Raw genomic sequence first — 16231 nt, forward strand, 5'->3', positions numbered from 1 at the left:
CGCCACATGTCAGTTTCCACGGATGATCCGCAGGCAACTATACGTGTATAGTGGACATTGGATTTGCAGGAATCCCATCCTCTAAGATGTAACATCTGGCCGCTGCATAAATACCCAGCGTCAAACCCACAGCAGTTCCTGATCGTGTGCACCTGCCCTAAAAGGTGGATTACAATGAATGAGGCACTTGCTATTTAACCCCTCGGCGACGTCAGATGTTGGCAATAGATGTCTAGGCTCCGTGTGCGGCTGTGTTACACCGCCGACACCAGACTTATTCAAAACTACAACTCATCCTGCAAAACAAACAGGCAAGAACTGATGGAGAAATTAAAAAAAAAAAAAAGTTTTTTGTTTCTTGGAAGTTGATGAGGAACAAGAACCAGTGTCTGTGTCCTGCAGGGGTTGCACTATGTTCTTATCCGCCGCTGTTTTCTGCAGTGTTACTCGGTAATTTCTTCTTGTCTTCCTCTCAGGACTTCGGCCTTTCATTCCTGAGAAGGACAGTCAACATTTTGAGAATTTCCTGGAAACCATCGGTGTCAAGGACGGGCGTGGCATAATCACCGACAGCTTCGGCAGGTACAGGCGGACTATGAGCACTGCCTCCAACTCCACCACAAATGGAAACGGCGCGGCGGAGGGTTCGGATGATCAGTCTGTGCCGTCAGAAGGAGACGAGTGGGACCGGATGATCTCAGACATTAGCAATGATATTGAGGCCCTGGGGTGCAGCATGGACCAGGATCCCCCAACTCCAGGACCACCTAACTATTCCTGATAACCCCCCTGGGCCAAGGAGTTGCCTCAGCTCATCAGTCCATTGCCACTGGTGGGTATTGACTTGTTTTCCCACCGACATGCGAATGCTGACCCCACTATCTGGTGAATCTGTAGGGGTATGCCCTTATGGCGGCACATTACTAGAGAGAAGTTTTAGTGCCCAAATTTTGTTGGGCCTTTAGGACTGCCTGAGTGTGACCCTGATGTGGGCGACTTTTTTTTATCCGGAGCCCATTTGTTACACCCGGCCGCCCGCTTCTGTACGTTTCTGAACTAAGTTTCTATAATGACGTTTTTTTAGTTTGCACAAGAACTTTTTACATTGTTTCACCCACAATTTGTGATATATATAATATGTTCATAGGTAAAAAGAAGAAAAAAACAAAAAGTTTACCACAATGTGAATCCTGAAATGCGCGGGTTGGCGGCGCTGACCTGATGGGTGTACGCGTGTGTTGCCGCCTGTATACTAGTGTGTATGGTATTCTGGGATATCCGGGCCTGCAGTCACATAGATGGGGCTGGACGGATGCGGCCCATGACTGCGCCCTGTGGCCACACGAGCTGGATCTCAGCCTGTATTTATAGTGTTCGTTACAGTTGCGCTGTTTACAAGAATCGGACAGTCTCGCTCCTCGGATCCGCCATGTCTGTACTGTCCGTGCCAAAGCCCGTCTCCTCCATAATGACGAAGCTCAGAGTTACAGAGTTCCGATCTGCACTGCAAAACGATTCAGAAATGGATGTATTCTGGTGGTGACTTACAATGCGGACCATTTATGTGAATATTTTACTTAATATAGAAGTTCTTATTCCTCCATATTACTTGTGTGTAGAAGTAAGTACCCCCTTACATTAGGTCACTGGTTAGACCACCATTAGTAGCAATAATTGCAAACTCCTCCTAATGTTGTGGTGCCACTTGTGGAGGGGCGCTGGGGCATTTACTTTTGGGTTTTTTTTCTTACACAGTTGATATTTTTTTTTTTTACAATGTGCTATAATAATATGGAAGTTGTAGTTTCCCGACAACTGCTCGGAGATCGCTGCTGAAAAATCGTTTTGTACAATGCCCCTTTTTTTTTTTTTTTTTCTCTTCAAGATCTGTTTGCTGTTACCTACTGTAAACTCGGTCCTGTTCACACAGCTGATGGTTTAGAACAACGGGAACGGGCAGCCGGAAGTGTGCGCTGCTCCATGATTGAATGCTCCGATACTCTGTAGCAATCCCTCAGCTGTGAACACGACAAGGTCATGATGGGCGGCTCTGCCTTCAAAGTAAATAAAGCTTTGAAATTTGCCACAACAAACAGTCATATTGAACATGGCAGGATACATTTCACACATTAGTCAGAATTTCTCATAATTCCCTGCATCCTAGGTAGATAAAAACCAGAACAGGCTGCTGTAAAAATCAGGTTAGGCAGGTGTGCATTAATAGACTGCTGCTGGAGCCAAGATAGGCAGGTGTGCATTAATAGACTGCTGCTGGAGCCAAGATAGGCAGGTGTGCATTAATAGACTGCTGCTGAAGCCAAGATAGGCAGGTGTGCATTAATAGACTGCTGCTGAAGCAAAGATAGGCAGGTGTGCATTATTAGACTGCTGCTGAAGCCAAGATAGGCAGGTCAATAACCTCTCATTGTGCTGGTTTGGAGGATCTACAGGCCGTATCCAAGGTCATCTATTGACCTCTGCGCCCAACAATGCTCCTACACTTATCCACTAGGAGTGATTCGCCTTTCACTTGGCCAAGATGGAGCTACCCCTTAATACTGCATTGAGGACGGCGTACACCTATCCCAGTCTACCAAAGTCCATGGTCCAGGTGTCAGTCTGTGGCGGCCATCTTTATGCCTCTTGTGTTTTATGTGCTGGATGGAGACTGAAGTTTTGCTTTTTTATTTTGGATTTTTAGTGCTTTTTGTATCTTTCGTTTACTCGGCTGTGTGTACACCTCATTTTGTGTGTGTTTTTATCTGTAAATATACGCGTGCATCCATCCTGACTGCGAGTTCTGACTTGTGATATTTACTTTCCTGCTCCTGTACAGCAGATCCTGCTGTGAACGTTATTACATGACAGCGCCTGATATACTGGTCTTACAAAAGTAATAATTAGGGGAGTCGCGAGGATGGATCAATTGGAGGGGGGCGGTGAGTGTGTGCACTATTCCAAGTTTTGCTATCCAAGTTAAAGAATGAGGCAGCTTTAAAACATAATCTTCATTAAGAATATTCAGTTTTGTGTGTACAGCCGCAGAGCAGACCTAATTCCGTCTATTAAGTCTGATCCTGCAGGCATGGCTCCATCACGTCTTACTGCCTCCTGAGCATTCTAGCATCCTCCCACAAGAAGAATTGTGCTCTTCACCTACAGGAGCTGTGCAGATTATATTTTCTGCTAGAAACTGCAGCTTAAACAACAGTGTCAGTGTGGGCGCCCACCGGGCTCCAAGTCTGTGGCATTCCGAGCGGGGAGCGCCCACCGGGCTCCGGGTCTGCAGCATTCCGAGCGGGGAGCGCCCACCGGGCTCCCAGTCTGTGGCAATCTGAGCAGGGAGCGCCCACCGGGCTCCGGGTCTGCGGCATTCCGAGCGGGGAGCGCCCACCGGGCTCCCAGTCTGTGGCAATCTGAGCAGGGAGCGCCCACCGGGCTCCGGGTCTGCAGCATTCCGAGCGGGGAGCGCCCACTGGGCTCCAAGTCTGCGGCATTCTGAGCGGGGAGCGCCCACCGGGCTCCCAGTCTGTGGCAATCTGAGCAGGGAGCGCCCACCGGGCTCCGGGTCTGCGGCATTCCGAGCGGGGAGCGCCCACCGGGCTCAGAGTCTGCGGCATTCCGAGCGGGGAGCGCCCACAGGACTCTGAGTCTGCGGCGTTCCGAGCGGGGAGCGCCCACCGGGCTCCGGGTCTGCACCCGTCACTAAGCATTAGTACAGCGCATGGAATAAGGGACTTGTGAACCTTGCCCCCATCAAGTGCCATAATAGAAATCAATCAGTCAGAATGTAATCAGGCAAGGTTTATTCAGCAGCTTTGTTGGTGCATCCTAGTAGGAATATATGCAAGTCTAATACAGAGGCAGTTAATGAATAGCTGTGCGTCTATACAGGAGTGTGGCGGGAGGCTCCAGGATCACATGCAGCCCAGCAGCTACATGGTTAATTCCTGTAGAGCAGAAGAAGAAAAGTCATTATTCACTTGAGCTGATCAATCTACTTTTAGGTATCACATTGCTGTCATACTCCAGTCACCTCCAAAGCTGCATTCACAATTCTGCTGGCTGCCTTTTCAGATCTATGAGTGCAGTGCCTGCGCAACTCTAAACCAAGCTCTGCCATATATACAGCAAAAGAAGAAATGGGAAAGCAGCTGGGGACAGGGGTGGTCTTCTCCCTATGCCCCTTTCTATAACCTCTCACCTTATTTTATCAGTGGAATAATGTATTTGTTACATCTGACTCGGTGCTTTCTTTGTGAGCCGCGGCTACAACTGCTGAATAAAAACTCTCATTTACAGTGGGGGAAAGTAAGTATTTGATCCGCTGCCGATTTTGCAAGTTTTCCACCTACACAGAATGGAGAGGGCTGTAATTTTTATCGTACGTACACTTCACCTGGGAGAGACAGAATCTAAAAATAAAATCCAGAAAATCACATTGTACGATAATTACATAATTAATTTGCATTTATTTGCATGAAATATGTAACAATCCTACAATGTGATTTTCTGGATTTATTCTTAGATTCCATCTCTCACAGGGGAAGTGTATCTACGATTAAAATCACAGACCTCTCCATTCTCTGTAGGTGGAAACGTGCAAAATCGGCAGTGGGTCAAATACTTATTTTCTCTACAGTAGCTGTACTGGTGATTGGCAACTAGCAGAATTGTGAATGCAGCTTCGGAGGAGACTGGAGTAACAGACATGATGTAAAATGTGGAGCTGAACTTTTGAAGCTCACCATGATGGCGTTGACGATGTCGTTGTTGTTGTGCCTCAGCGCTCGTACTGCCTTGGCACGGGAAACATTGGCCTGAGCCATCACTAACTCAATGTCCCGCACCTCTAGTCCGGTCTCGTCCACCTGCCGAAAAGAAGCAAAGGGTAATGGAAGCTAATTAAGACCTAAGAATGTCTTTCTGCCACCTGAGCATTGTTGGAGCCTCCATGGTTGGAGCAGGTCAGTGCTGTTTGCATACAGGAGCTGTGTCAACTTCTGCACTACATTTGGTAGAAATTGTAGATTACACAACTGTGTCAATATGATAGTGAAAGCCATTGTGCAGGGAATGCCCACAAGCCATGAACCTACAGCTGCACATGCACGTCACCATGACCTGTTGTGAACCTGCAGTACCACACATGGAACATCCACTGAGCTCTAAACCTGCAGCACCACATGCAGGGAACTCCCACTGTACGCTGAACCTGCTTCATAGGCACAGATTACCCCAACCTGTTACACCCACTGAGCTGTGAACCTGCAGGACCACATGCAGAGGACACCTACTGAGCTCTGAACCTGCAGCACCAGACAGGGGAACACTGAGTGTGCACTGAACCTGCACTACCACAGGCAGGGAACACCCACTAAGCTCAGAACCTGCAGCATTACACACAGGGAACACTACCACAGGCAGGGAACACCCACTAAGCTCAGACCCTGCAGCATTACACACAGGGAACACTACCACAGGCAGGGAACACCCACTAAGCTCAGACCCTGCAGCATTACACACAGGGAACACTACCACAGGCAGGGAACACCCACTAAGCTCAGACCCTGCAGCATTACACACAGGGAACACTACCACAGGCAGGGAACACCCACTAAGCTCAGACCCTGCAGCATTACACACAGGGAACACTACCACAGGCAGGGACACCCACTGAGCTCAGACCCTACAGCATTACAAACCGGGAACACTACCACAGGCAGGGAACACCCACTGAGCTCAGACCCTGCAGCACTACACACAGGGAACACTACCACAGGCAGGGAACACCCACTAAGCTCAGACCCTGCAGCATTACACAGGGAACACTACCACAGGCAGGGAACACCCACTGAGCTCAGACCCTGCAGCATTACACACAGGGAACACTACCACAGGCAGGGAACACCCACTGAGCTCAGACCCTGCAGCATTACACACAGGGAACACTACCACAGGAAGGGAACACCCACTGAGTTCAGAACATGCAACAATACACACAGGGAACACTACCACATGCAGGGAACACCCACTGAGCTCAGAACCTGCAAATTCACACACAAGGAACACCTACTGTACTCTGAACCTGCAACTTCATACGCAGGGAATATCCAATGAGACCTGAACCCGTAGCACCAGCCACAGAACACTGACTGAGCACTGAATCTGCACTATCGTACACAGAGAACATCCACTGAGCTGCGAACCCGCAAATCCCCAAGCAGTGAATATACACTCACGGGCCACTTTATTAGGTACACCTGTCCAACTTCTTGTTAACACTTAATTTCTAATCAGCCAATCACATGGCGGCAACTCAGTGCATTTAGGCATGTAGACATGGTCAAGACAATCTCCTGCAGTTCAAACCGAGCATCAGTATGGGGAAGAAAGGTGATTTGAGTGCCTTTGAACGTGGCATGGTTGTTGGTGCCAGAAGGGCTGGTCTGAGTATTTCAGAAACTGCTGATCTACTGGGATTTTCACGCACAACCATCTCTAGGGTTTACAGAGAATGGTCCGAAAAAGAAAAAAAATCCAGTGAGCGGCAGTTCTGTGGGCGGAAATGCCTTGTTGATGCCAGAGGTCAGAGGAGAATGGGCAGACTGGTTCGAGCTGATAGAAAGGCAACAGTGACTCAAATCGCCACCCGTTACAACCAAGGTAGGCCTAAGAGCATCTCTGAACGCACAGTGCGTCGAACTTTGAGGCAGATGGGCTACAGCAGCAGAAGACCACACCGGGTACCACTCCTTTCAGCTAAGAACAGGAAACTGAGGCTACAATTTGTACAAGCTCATCGAAATTGGACAGTAGAAGATTGGAAAACCGTTGCTTGGTCTGATGAGTCTCGATTTCTGCTGCGACATTCGGATGGTAGGGTCAGAATTTGGCGTAAACAACATGAAAGCATGGATCCATCCTGCCTTGTATGGAGCATCTTTGGGATGTGCAGCCGACAAATCTGCGGCAACTGTGTGATGCCATCATGTCAATATGGACCAAAATCTCTGAGGAATGCTTCCAGCACCTTGTTGAATCTATGCCACGAAGAATTGAGGCAGTTCTGAAGGCAAAAGGGGGTCCAACCCGTTACTAGCATGGTGTACCTAATAAAGTGGCCGGTGAGTGTATACTGTGCGTTGAGCCACACAGTGATAACATCCACAAGCCCTAAACTTGCAGCTCCACATGCAGGGAACCTTCACCAAGATCTAAGGAAGACTAAGGGTATGTGCACACGTTGCGGATTCTCTGCGGATCCGCAGCGTTTTTTATGGTGCAGAAACGCTGCAGATCCGCAATTGATATACAGTACAATGTAAATCAATGAGAAAAAAAAAATGCTGTGCACACGTTGCAGAAAATCCACTGCGGAAACGCTGCGGTTTAAAAGAAGTAGCATGTCACTTCTTTTTTGTGAATCTGTAGTGTTTTTGTACCCATTCCATTATAGAAAACCGCAGGGGTAAAAAACGCAGCAAATCCGCAAGAAAACCGCAGCAAAAATGCACAAAAAAACGCTGCGGAACTGCACAAAAAACTGCAGATGCGTTTTCTGCCAGGAGAGGCAGAATCCGCACCAGTAATTCCTAAGCCTAATCCGCAACTTGTGCACATAGCCTTAAGGGGGTTGTCCGGGATTACAGAGATATGGCTGCGTTCTTGGTAAAAGTGCCCCTCTGCTCTGCAGATTGGGGGTGGTATTGTCACTCAGATACATTGAGCTGAAGTGTGATACAGTCCACAAGGAGCAGAGCAGGGTGGTGCTGCTTGTGGAAGAAACAGCCATTACACTGTGCAGAATTATTAGGCAAATTGTATTTTAGAGGATTATGTTTATTATTGATCAACAACTATGTTCTCAATCAACCCAAAAGACTCATAAATATCAAAGCTTAATATTTTTGGAAGTTGGAGTGTTTTTTTGTTGTTGTTTTTTTTAGATTTAGCTATCTTAGGAGGATATCTGTTTGTGCAGGTAACTATTACTGTGCAGAATAATTAGGCAACTTAATAAAAAAACTAATATATTCCCATCTCACTTGTTTATTTTCCCCGGGTAAACCAATATCACTGCACAAAATTTAGAAATAAACATGTCTGACATGCAAAAACAAAACCCCAAAAAAATTAGTGACCAATATAGCCCCCTTTCTTTCTGATGACACTCAGCAGCCTCCATCCATAGATTCTGTCAGTTGCTTGATCTGTTTACGATGAACATTACGTTCAGTAGCCACCACAGCCTTCAGACACTGTTCCGAGAGGTGGACTGTTCTCCCTCCCTGTAGATCTCACATTTTATGAAGGACCACAGGTTCTCTATGGGGTTCAGATCGGGTGAACAAGGGGCCATGTCATTATGTGTTCTTCTTTGAGACCTTTACTGGCCAGCCACGCTGTGGAGTAGTTGGAGGCACGTTATGGAGCATTGTCCTGCATGGAAATCATGTTTTTCTTGAACGATACCGACTTCTTCCTGTACCACTGCTTGAAGAAGTTGTCTTCCAGAAACTGGCAGTAGGGCTGGGAGTTGAGCTTCACTCCATCCTCAACCCGAAAAGGTCCCACAAGTTCATCTTTGATGATCCCAGCCCATACCAGTCCCCCACCTCCACCTTGTGGTGTCTGAGTCGGAGTGGAGCTCTCTGCCCTTTACTGATCCAGCCTCTGGCCCATCCATCTGGCCCATCAAGAGTCACTCTCATCTCATCAGTCCATAAAACCTTTGAAAAGTCAGTGTTAAGATATTTCTTGGCCCAGTCTTGACATTTTATCTTATGTTTCTTGTTCACAGGTGGTCGTTTTTCAGCCTTCCTTACCTTGGCCATGTCCCTGAGTATCGCACACCTTGTGCTTTTTGTTACTCCAGTAACGTTGCAGTTCTGAAATATGGCAAAACTGGTGGCAAATGGCATCTTGGCAGCTTCACGCTCAATTTTCCCCAATTCATGGGCAGTTATTTTGTGCCCTTTTTGCCCAACACGCTTCTTGCGACCCTATTGGCCATTTGCCATGAAATGCTTGATTGTTCGGTATTCACGCTTCAAAAGTTTGGCAATTTCAAGACTGCTGCATCCTCTGCAAGACATCTCACAATTTTGGACTTTTCAGAGCCCGTCTCATCTCTCTTCTGACCCATTTTGCCAAAGGAAAGGAAGTTGCCTAATAATTAAGCACACCTTATATAGGGTTCTGATGTCATTAGACAACACCCCTCCTCATTACAGAGATGCACATCACCTGATTTACTTAATTGGTAGTTGGCTCTCAACCTGAACAGCTTGGAGTAGGACAACACGTATAAAAAGTATCATGGGATCAAAAGACAACTTGCCTAATAATTCTGCACACAGTGTAAACTAGATGCTAGGTAGATCTCTGCAGCGTCTCACCTCTTCTTCCTCGCTCTCCTCCTTGATGGTCAGGGTGGGCGCAGTTTCTGTGATCAGGGGTGAATGCTCCATTGGGACTTTGAACTTCTCTGCTGCTGCTTTGTGCACTTGTTGGGAGAGATCTTCAATCTGACGAAGAAAAGAAAGTGAAAACTTAAACATGAAGGTAGACGCCCCAATGTCTCCCCCAGGGACCACCAAATGGTGCGTGTAGTGACTTTCATCCCTGCTGCTATGGGGCCCAGGTGGAGAAGGAGCCCCACACTGTCCAATAACGATGGCACCCCGGCTCTACGTCTGTGGCACCCCGGCTCTACGTCTGTGGCACCCCGGCTCTACGTCTGTGGCACCCCAGCTCTACGGCTGTGGCACCCCGGCTCTACGTCTGTGGCACCCCGGCTCTACGGCTGTGGCACCCCGGCTCTACGGCTGTCACCTTGGCTTCTCCAAACACGATGTAGATGTCGGACGCTGGACTCTTGAACACGTCCGGCTTGGTGATGACAAACAGGATGTTCTTGGATTTCCGGATGGTGATTCTGGTGACTCCATGGATCTGTCGCAGGCCGAGCTTGGACATTGCCTGCAAGGGAAAAGGAAATCGGAATTTAGGGTGGAGACAAACAGAATGTCCGCCCGCGCCGCCTTACAGGGAACATATAAGATTACGCTCTGGGCGCCATCCCCTTCCCTAGGACGTGTCTGGTACTGCAGTTCGCCCCTGTTCAGGGCCATCTTTCTGGAAGACAAGCGCTTATTTTATACCATTGTGTTACCTGGTATAAATGCCAGTGCTCCTCTCCGGGCCTGTATATAAATCTAGTCTTTTTAGTCAAGGGGGTGTGTTCTTCAAGAAGTGCCCTCAGAGCACACTCTGGAACCACGCCCACTTGGTGTATATAGATTTATATACAAGGTAGAAAGGACCAGATCTCGGAGAAAAAAAGGAGCAGGAACAAAAGGAAACCATCGGCGGACTCCGGAGAACAGCGGCGTTTACACCGGGGAACACTGACACTTGTAGTGTCAGACGGGTTCTGGTGCCATTTCTTAGTAATAACCGGTTCTGGAACACTTGGGTCACAAGCGATATGGATCCTGGAATATGGCGGCCACTCTGTAGAAAGCTGGCTCACTGCTGGAGGCTGAGGTGAATACTTTGCCTCATTCTTTAATAACAGACGGATGAACACTGCAGTGTATGATAGGCGCCATTTTGCTTTTTCACCCCTGGTCTCAGCTCTGATGCAGCCCCATAGAGACACCTCTGGGGTTGCCATGGTAGCAGACTAACTATGGACTTCCTGTCATGTGAGCTTATGGGAGGAGGTCACATGACAGGAAGTCCATGCTGAGGTTACCATGGTGTAATGGGGTCTTGGGCTCCTCACTCAGGTCGCCCCCATAGTTACACCGCCGACCACTCCCTTTAAGGGTGCACTCTGTATCCTCGCAGGTGGCAGCCATTTACACCGATCACCTCATGAATTATTCACTCACCTTCCTGGCCTTCTTCTCACTACGGCTCTGCTTGGCCTTGCTGATGGTTTCCTCTCCGGAGCCCACACAATGTGCCAACTGGTTCTGTGGGAAGACAGATAGCCAAGACTGGAGGCGATCAGAGCAGTCACCCCCTGATCCCCCGGAGATGGAGCGAGAAACACCCACCGGATAACTGTCATGTATGTACAGCCGATATAGCCTGGGCACTGTCATGTATGCACAGTCGGTATAACCTGGGCACTGTCATGTATGCACAGTCGGTATAACCTGGGCACTGTCGTGTATGTACAGCCGGTATAGCCTGGGCACCGTCATGTATGTACAGCCGGTATAGCCTGGGCACTGTGGTGTATGTACAGCCGATATAACCTGGGCACCGTCATGTATGTACAGCCGATATAACCTGGGCACTGTCGTGTATGTACAGCCGATATAACCTGGGCACTGTCGTGTATGTACAGCCGATATAACCTGGGCACCGTCATGTATGTACAGCCGATATAACCTGGGCACTGTCGTGTATGTACAGCCGATATAACCTGGGCACTGTCGTGTATGTACAGCCGATATAACCTGGGCACCGTCATGTATGTACGGCCGGTATAGCCTGGGCACTGTCGTGCATGTACAGCCGATATAACCTGGGCACTGTCGTGTATGTACAGCCGATATAGCCTGGGCACCGTCATGTATGTACAGCCGGTATAGCCTGGGCACTGTCGTGTATGTACAGCCGATATAACCTGGGCACCGTCATGTATGTACAGCCGATATAACCTGGGCACTGTCGTGTATGTACAGCCGATATAACCTGGGCACTGTCGTGTATGTACAGCCGATATAACCTGGGCACCGTCATGTATGTACGGCCGGTATAGCCTGGGCACTGTCGTGCATGTACAGCCGATATAACCTGGGCACTGTCGTGTATGTACAGCCGATATAACCTGGGCACTGTCGTGTATGTACAGCCGATGTAACCTGGGCACTGTCGTGTATGTACAGCCGGTATAACCTGGGCACCGTCGTGTATGTACAGCCGATATAACCTGGGCACCGTCGTGTATGTACAGCCGATATAACCTGAGCACCGTCGTGTATGTACAGCCGATATAACCTGGGCACCGTCGTGTATGTACAGCCGGTATAGCCTGGGCACCGTCGTGTATGTACAGCCGGTATAACCTGGGCACCGTCGTGTATGTACAGCCGGTATAACCTGGGCACCGTCGTGTATGTACAGCCGGTATAACCTGGGCACCGTCGTGTATGTACAGCCGGTATAACCTGGGCACCGTCGTGTATGTACAGCCGGTATAACCTGGGCACCGTCGTGTATGTACAGCCGGTATAACCTGGGCACCGTCGTGTATGTACAGCCGGTATAGCCTGGGCACCGTCGTGTATGTACAGCCGGTATAGCCTGGGCACCGTCGTGTATGTACAGCCGGTATAACCTGGGCACCGTCGTGTATGTACAGCCGGTATAACCTGGGCACCGTCGTGTATGTACAGCCGGTATAACCTGGGCACCGTCGTGTATGTACAGCCGGTATAACCTGGGCACCGTCGTGTATGTACAGCCGGTATAGCCTGGGCACCGTCGTGTATGTACAGCCGGTATAGCCTGGGCACCGTCGTGTATGTACAGCCGGTACAGCCTGGGCACCGTCGTGTATGTACAGCCGGTATAGCCTGGGCACCGTCGTGTATGTACAGTCGGTGTAAATTGGGCACTATCATGCATGTGCAGCCGGTATAAGCTGGGCATCGTCATGTATGCACAGTCGGTATAACATGGGCACTGTCATGTATGTACAGCTGGTTTAACCTATGCATCGTCATGTACAGACAATATAACCTGGGCACTGTCATGTATGTGCAGTCGGTATAACCTGGGCACCGTCGTGTATGTACAGCCGATATAACCTGGGCACCGTCGTGTATGTACAGCCGATATAACCTGGGCACCGTCGTGTATGTACAGCCGATATAACCTGGGCACCGTCGTGTATGTACAGCCGGTATAGCCTGGGCACTGTCGTGTATGTACAGCCGGTATAACCTGGGCACCGTCGTGTATGTACAGCCGGTATAACCTGGGCACCGTCGTGTATGTACAGCCGGTATAACCTGGGCACCGTCGTGTATGTACAGCCGGTATAACCTGGGCACCGTCGTGTATGTACAGCCGGTATAACCTGGGCACCGTCGTGTATGTACAGCCGGTATAACCTGGGCACCGTCGTGTATGTACAGCCGGTATAGCCTGGGCACCGTCGTGTATGTACAGCCGGTATAGCCTGGGCACCGTCGTGTATGTACAGCCGGTATAACCTAGGCACCGTCGTGTATGTACAGCCGGTATAACCTGGGCACCGTCGTGTATGTACAGCCGGTATAACCTGGGCACGGTCGTGTATGTACAGCCGGTATAGCCTGGGCACCGTCGTGTATGTACAGCCGGTATAGCCTGGGCACCGTCGTGTATGTACAGCCGGTATAGCCTGGGCACCGTCGTGTATGTACAGCCGGTATAGCCTGGGCACCGTCGTGTATGTACAGTCGGTGTAAATTGGGCACTATCATGCATGTGCAGCCGGTATAAGCTGGGCATCGTCATGTATGCACAGTCGGTATAACATGGGCACTGTCATGTATGTACAGCTGGTTTAACCTATGCATCGTCATGTACAGACAATATAACCTGGGCACTGTCATGTATGTGCAGTCGGTATAACCTGGGCATCGTCATGTATGCTCAGCTAGTATAACGTAGGTACTGTTATGTATGCACAGCCGGTATAAGCTGGGCACCGTTATGTATGAACAGTCGGTATAACCTGGGGACCGTCATGTATGCACAGTCGGTATAACCTGGGCACCGTCATGTATGCACAGTTGGTATAACCTGGGCATCGTCATGTATGTTAAGCTGGTATAACATAGGTACTGTTATGTATGCACAGTCAGTATAACCTGGGCACCGTCATGTATTCACAGTCGGTATAACCTGGGTACCGTCATGTATGCACAGTTGGTATAACCTGGGCACCGTCATGTATGCACAGTTGGTATAACCTGGGCATCGTCATGTATGTTAAGCTGGTATAACATAGGTACTGTTATGTATGCACAGTCAGTATAACCTGGGCACCGTCATGTATTCACAGTCGGTATAACCTGGGCACCGTCATGTATGTACAGTGTACAGCCGGTATAACCTGGGCACTGTCATGTATGTACAGCCTGTATAAGTTATAGATATTCTTGTATATAGTGATATGAAACATTCTGGCATAACCTGGGCATATTTGTATGGTTATTTCTCCTCTCCTATCTAGTAGTATGCGGTCAGACTTGGTCGCACATCTACTCCAGGACATCGCTCATCTTCCCGTCATCGCTGTTTCCCATCACTTACAGTTCCCTCTAACCACCAGGACTTATCTGATCTACATCTACCACAATGCAGTACAGCCATGCACACCCACTCTAGGCCAGCAGGGGAGGTGCCCAGTTACCACTAAGAGTATGTTCACATGTAGCTTTTTTGTTGCTGTTCTTCTTCCACATGAAAAATGTAGATTATGACCAGAAAACGCTGTGGAAACTCTGCAGATGATGTATACGGCGTATACAACCCCATGTACATCATGAGTCAATGAGGGGAGACAGCGGGCTGTACCTGGCTGGACGATGTCCGGGGCTCGGTCAGATCTGCTTCTTCCAGTTCTGGGAGCGATTCATCGTTACTTTCTGTATCATTACAGGAACCTGGAGCGAAGAGAAATATTCATGAGAAAAAGCTGCCAGTACAAGATCCAGCAGTATATTAACTTTCCTAAAAACTAGGGGATGCTGCCTTGGAGGTGATGGGGGAGTAATGTTTAATCACACAATAATCAGGATAAATTCATATTTACACCACAAAATGGTTACATTTCACCCTCTGCATCAAAGTAAATAAGTAATCCCTGTGTACATAGATACATGAGAAGATCCTGTCTGCAGTCACCACTAGGGGGAGCTCCCTGTATACAGAGATACATGATAAGATTCTGTCTGCAGCCACCACTAGGGGGAGCTCCCTGTGTACATAGATACATGAGAAGATCCTGTCTGCAGTCACCACTAGGGGGAGCTCCCTGTATACAGAGATACATGATAAGATTCTGTATGCAGCCACCACTAGGGGGAGCTCCCTGTATACAGAGATACATGATAAGGTTCTGTATGCAGCCACCACTAGGGGGAGCTCCCTGTGTACATAGATACATGAGAAGATCCTGTCTGCAGTCACCACTAGGGGGAGCTCCCTGTATACAGAGATACATGATAAGATTCTGTATGCAGCCACCACTAGGGGGAGCTCCCTGTATACAGAGATACATGATAAGGTTCTGTCTGCAGCCACCACTAGGGGGAGCTCCCTGTATACAGAGATACATGATAAGATCCTGTCTGCAGCCACCACTAGGGGAGCTCCCTGTGTACATAGATACATGAGAAGATCCTGTCTGCAGTCACCACTAGGGGGAGCTCCCTGTATACAGAGATACATGATAAGATCCTGTCTGCAGTCACCACTAGGGGGAGCTCCCTGTATACAGAGATACATGATAAGATCCTGTCTGCAGTCACCACTAGGGGGAGCTCCCTGTATACAGAGATACATGATAAGATTCTGTCTGCAGTCACCACTAGGGGGAGCTCCCTGTATACAGAGATACATGATAAGATTCTGTCTGCAGCCACCACTAGGGGGAGCTCCCTGTATACAGAGATACATGATAAGATTCTGTCTGCAGCCACCACTAGGGGGAGCTCCCTGTATACAGATACATGATAAGGTTCTGTCTGCAGCCACCACTAGGGGGAGCTCCCTGTATACAGAGATACATGATAAGATCCTGTCTGCAGCCACTACTAGGGGGAGCTCCCTGTATACAGAGATACATGATAAGATCCTGTCTGCAGTCACCACTAGGGGGAGCACCCTGTATACAGAGATACATGATAAGATCCTGTCTGCAGTCACCACTAGGGGGAGCTCCCTGTATACAGAGATACATGATAAGATTCTGTATGCAGCCACCACTAGGGGGAGCTCCCTGTATACAGAGATACATGATAAGATCCTGTCTGCAGTCACCACTAGGGGGAGCTCCCTGTATACAGAGATACATGATAAGATCCTGTCTGCAGTCACCACTAGGGGGAGCTCCCTGTATACAGAGATACATGATAAGATCCTGTCTGCAGTCACCACTAGGGGGAGCTCCCTGTATACAGAGATACATGATAAGATCCTGTCTGCAGTCACC

The 16231-nt window shown here is 48.9% G+C and overlaps 2 protein-coding genes and 1 long non-coding RNA gene across 9 annotated transcripts in view; 2 read left to right on the top strand and 1 right to left on the bottom strand.

Moving 5' to 3' along the window:
• Positions 1–2791, top strand: part of CCM2 (CCM2 scaffold protein) — a 30561-nt gene extending 27770 nt beyond the window's left edge. For 2 of the 6 annotated variants that reach the window (XR_013216670.1, XR_013216673.1), the window contains exons 11-12: positions 477–832; positions 1148–2791. Coding sequence is in view for 2 of the 6 variants with exons in the window: in XM_077267902.1 (XP_077124017.1) it covers positions 477–781 (305 nt within the window). In the remaining 4 variants the exon portion in view is untranslated. Of the gene's footprint in view, positions 1–476 lie in introns of all 6 variants that reach the window. The other 4 variants (XM_077267902.1, XM_077267904.1, XR_013216671.1 and 1 more) reach the window with 3 other exon arrangements.
• A 998-nt stretch (positions 2792–3789) lies between these two features.
• Positions 3790–16231, bottom strand: part of LOC143781344 (uncharacterized) — a 32487-nt gene continuing 20045 nt past the window's right edge. For both annotated transcript variants that reach the window (XM_077267901.1, XM_077267900.1), the window contains exons 5-10: positions 14593–14681; positions 10902–10985; positions 9838–9984; positions 9402–9530; positions 4749–4871; positions 3790–3950 (exon numbers count right to left, since the gene is read on the bottom strand). In XM_077267901.1, coding sequence (XP_077124016.1) covers positions 3936–3950; positions 4749–4871; positions 9402–9530; positions 9838–9984; positions 10902–10985; positions 14593–14681 — 587 coding nt within the window. In that variant the 3' untranslated portion in view covers positions 3790–3935. The remainder of the gene's footprint in view (positions 3951–4748; positions 4872–9401; positions 9531–9837; positions 9985–10901; positions 10986–14592; positions 14682–16231) is intronic.
• Positions 10958–15087, top strand: LOC143781349 (uncharacterized). Its single transcript, XR_013216674.1, has 3 exons — positions 10958–11083; positions 14249–14436; positions 14678–15087. It is a non-coding gene; the product is annotated as an uncharacterized LOC143781349 (long non-coding RNA).

This window comes from Ranitomeya variabilis, chromosome 6 (assembly GCF_051348905.1).
Source record: "Ranitomeya variabilis isolate aRanVar5 chromosome 6, aRanVar5.hap1, whole genome shotgun sequence".
NCBI lineage: Eukaryota > Metazoa > Chordata > Amphibia > Anura > Dendrobatidae > Ranitomeya > Ranitomeya variabilis.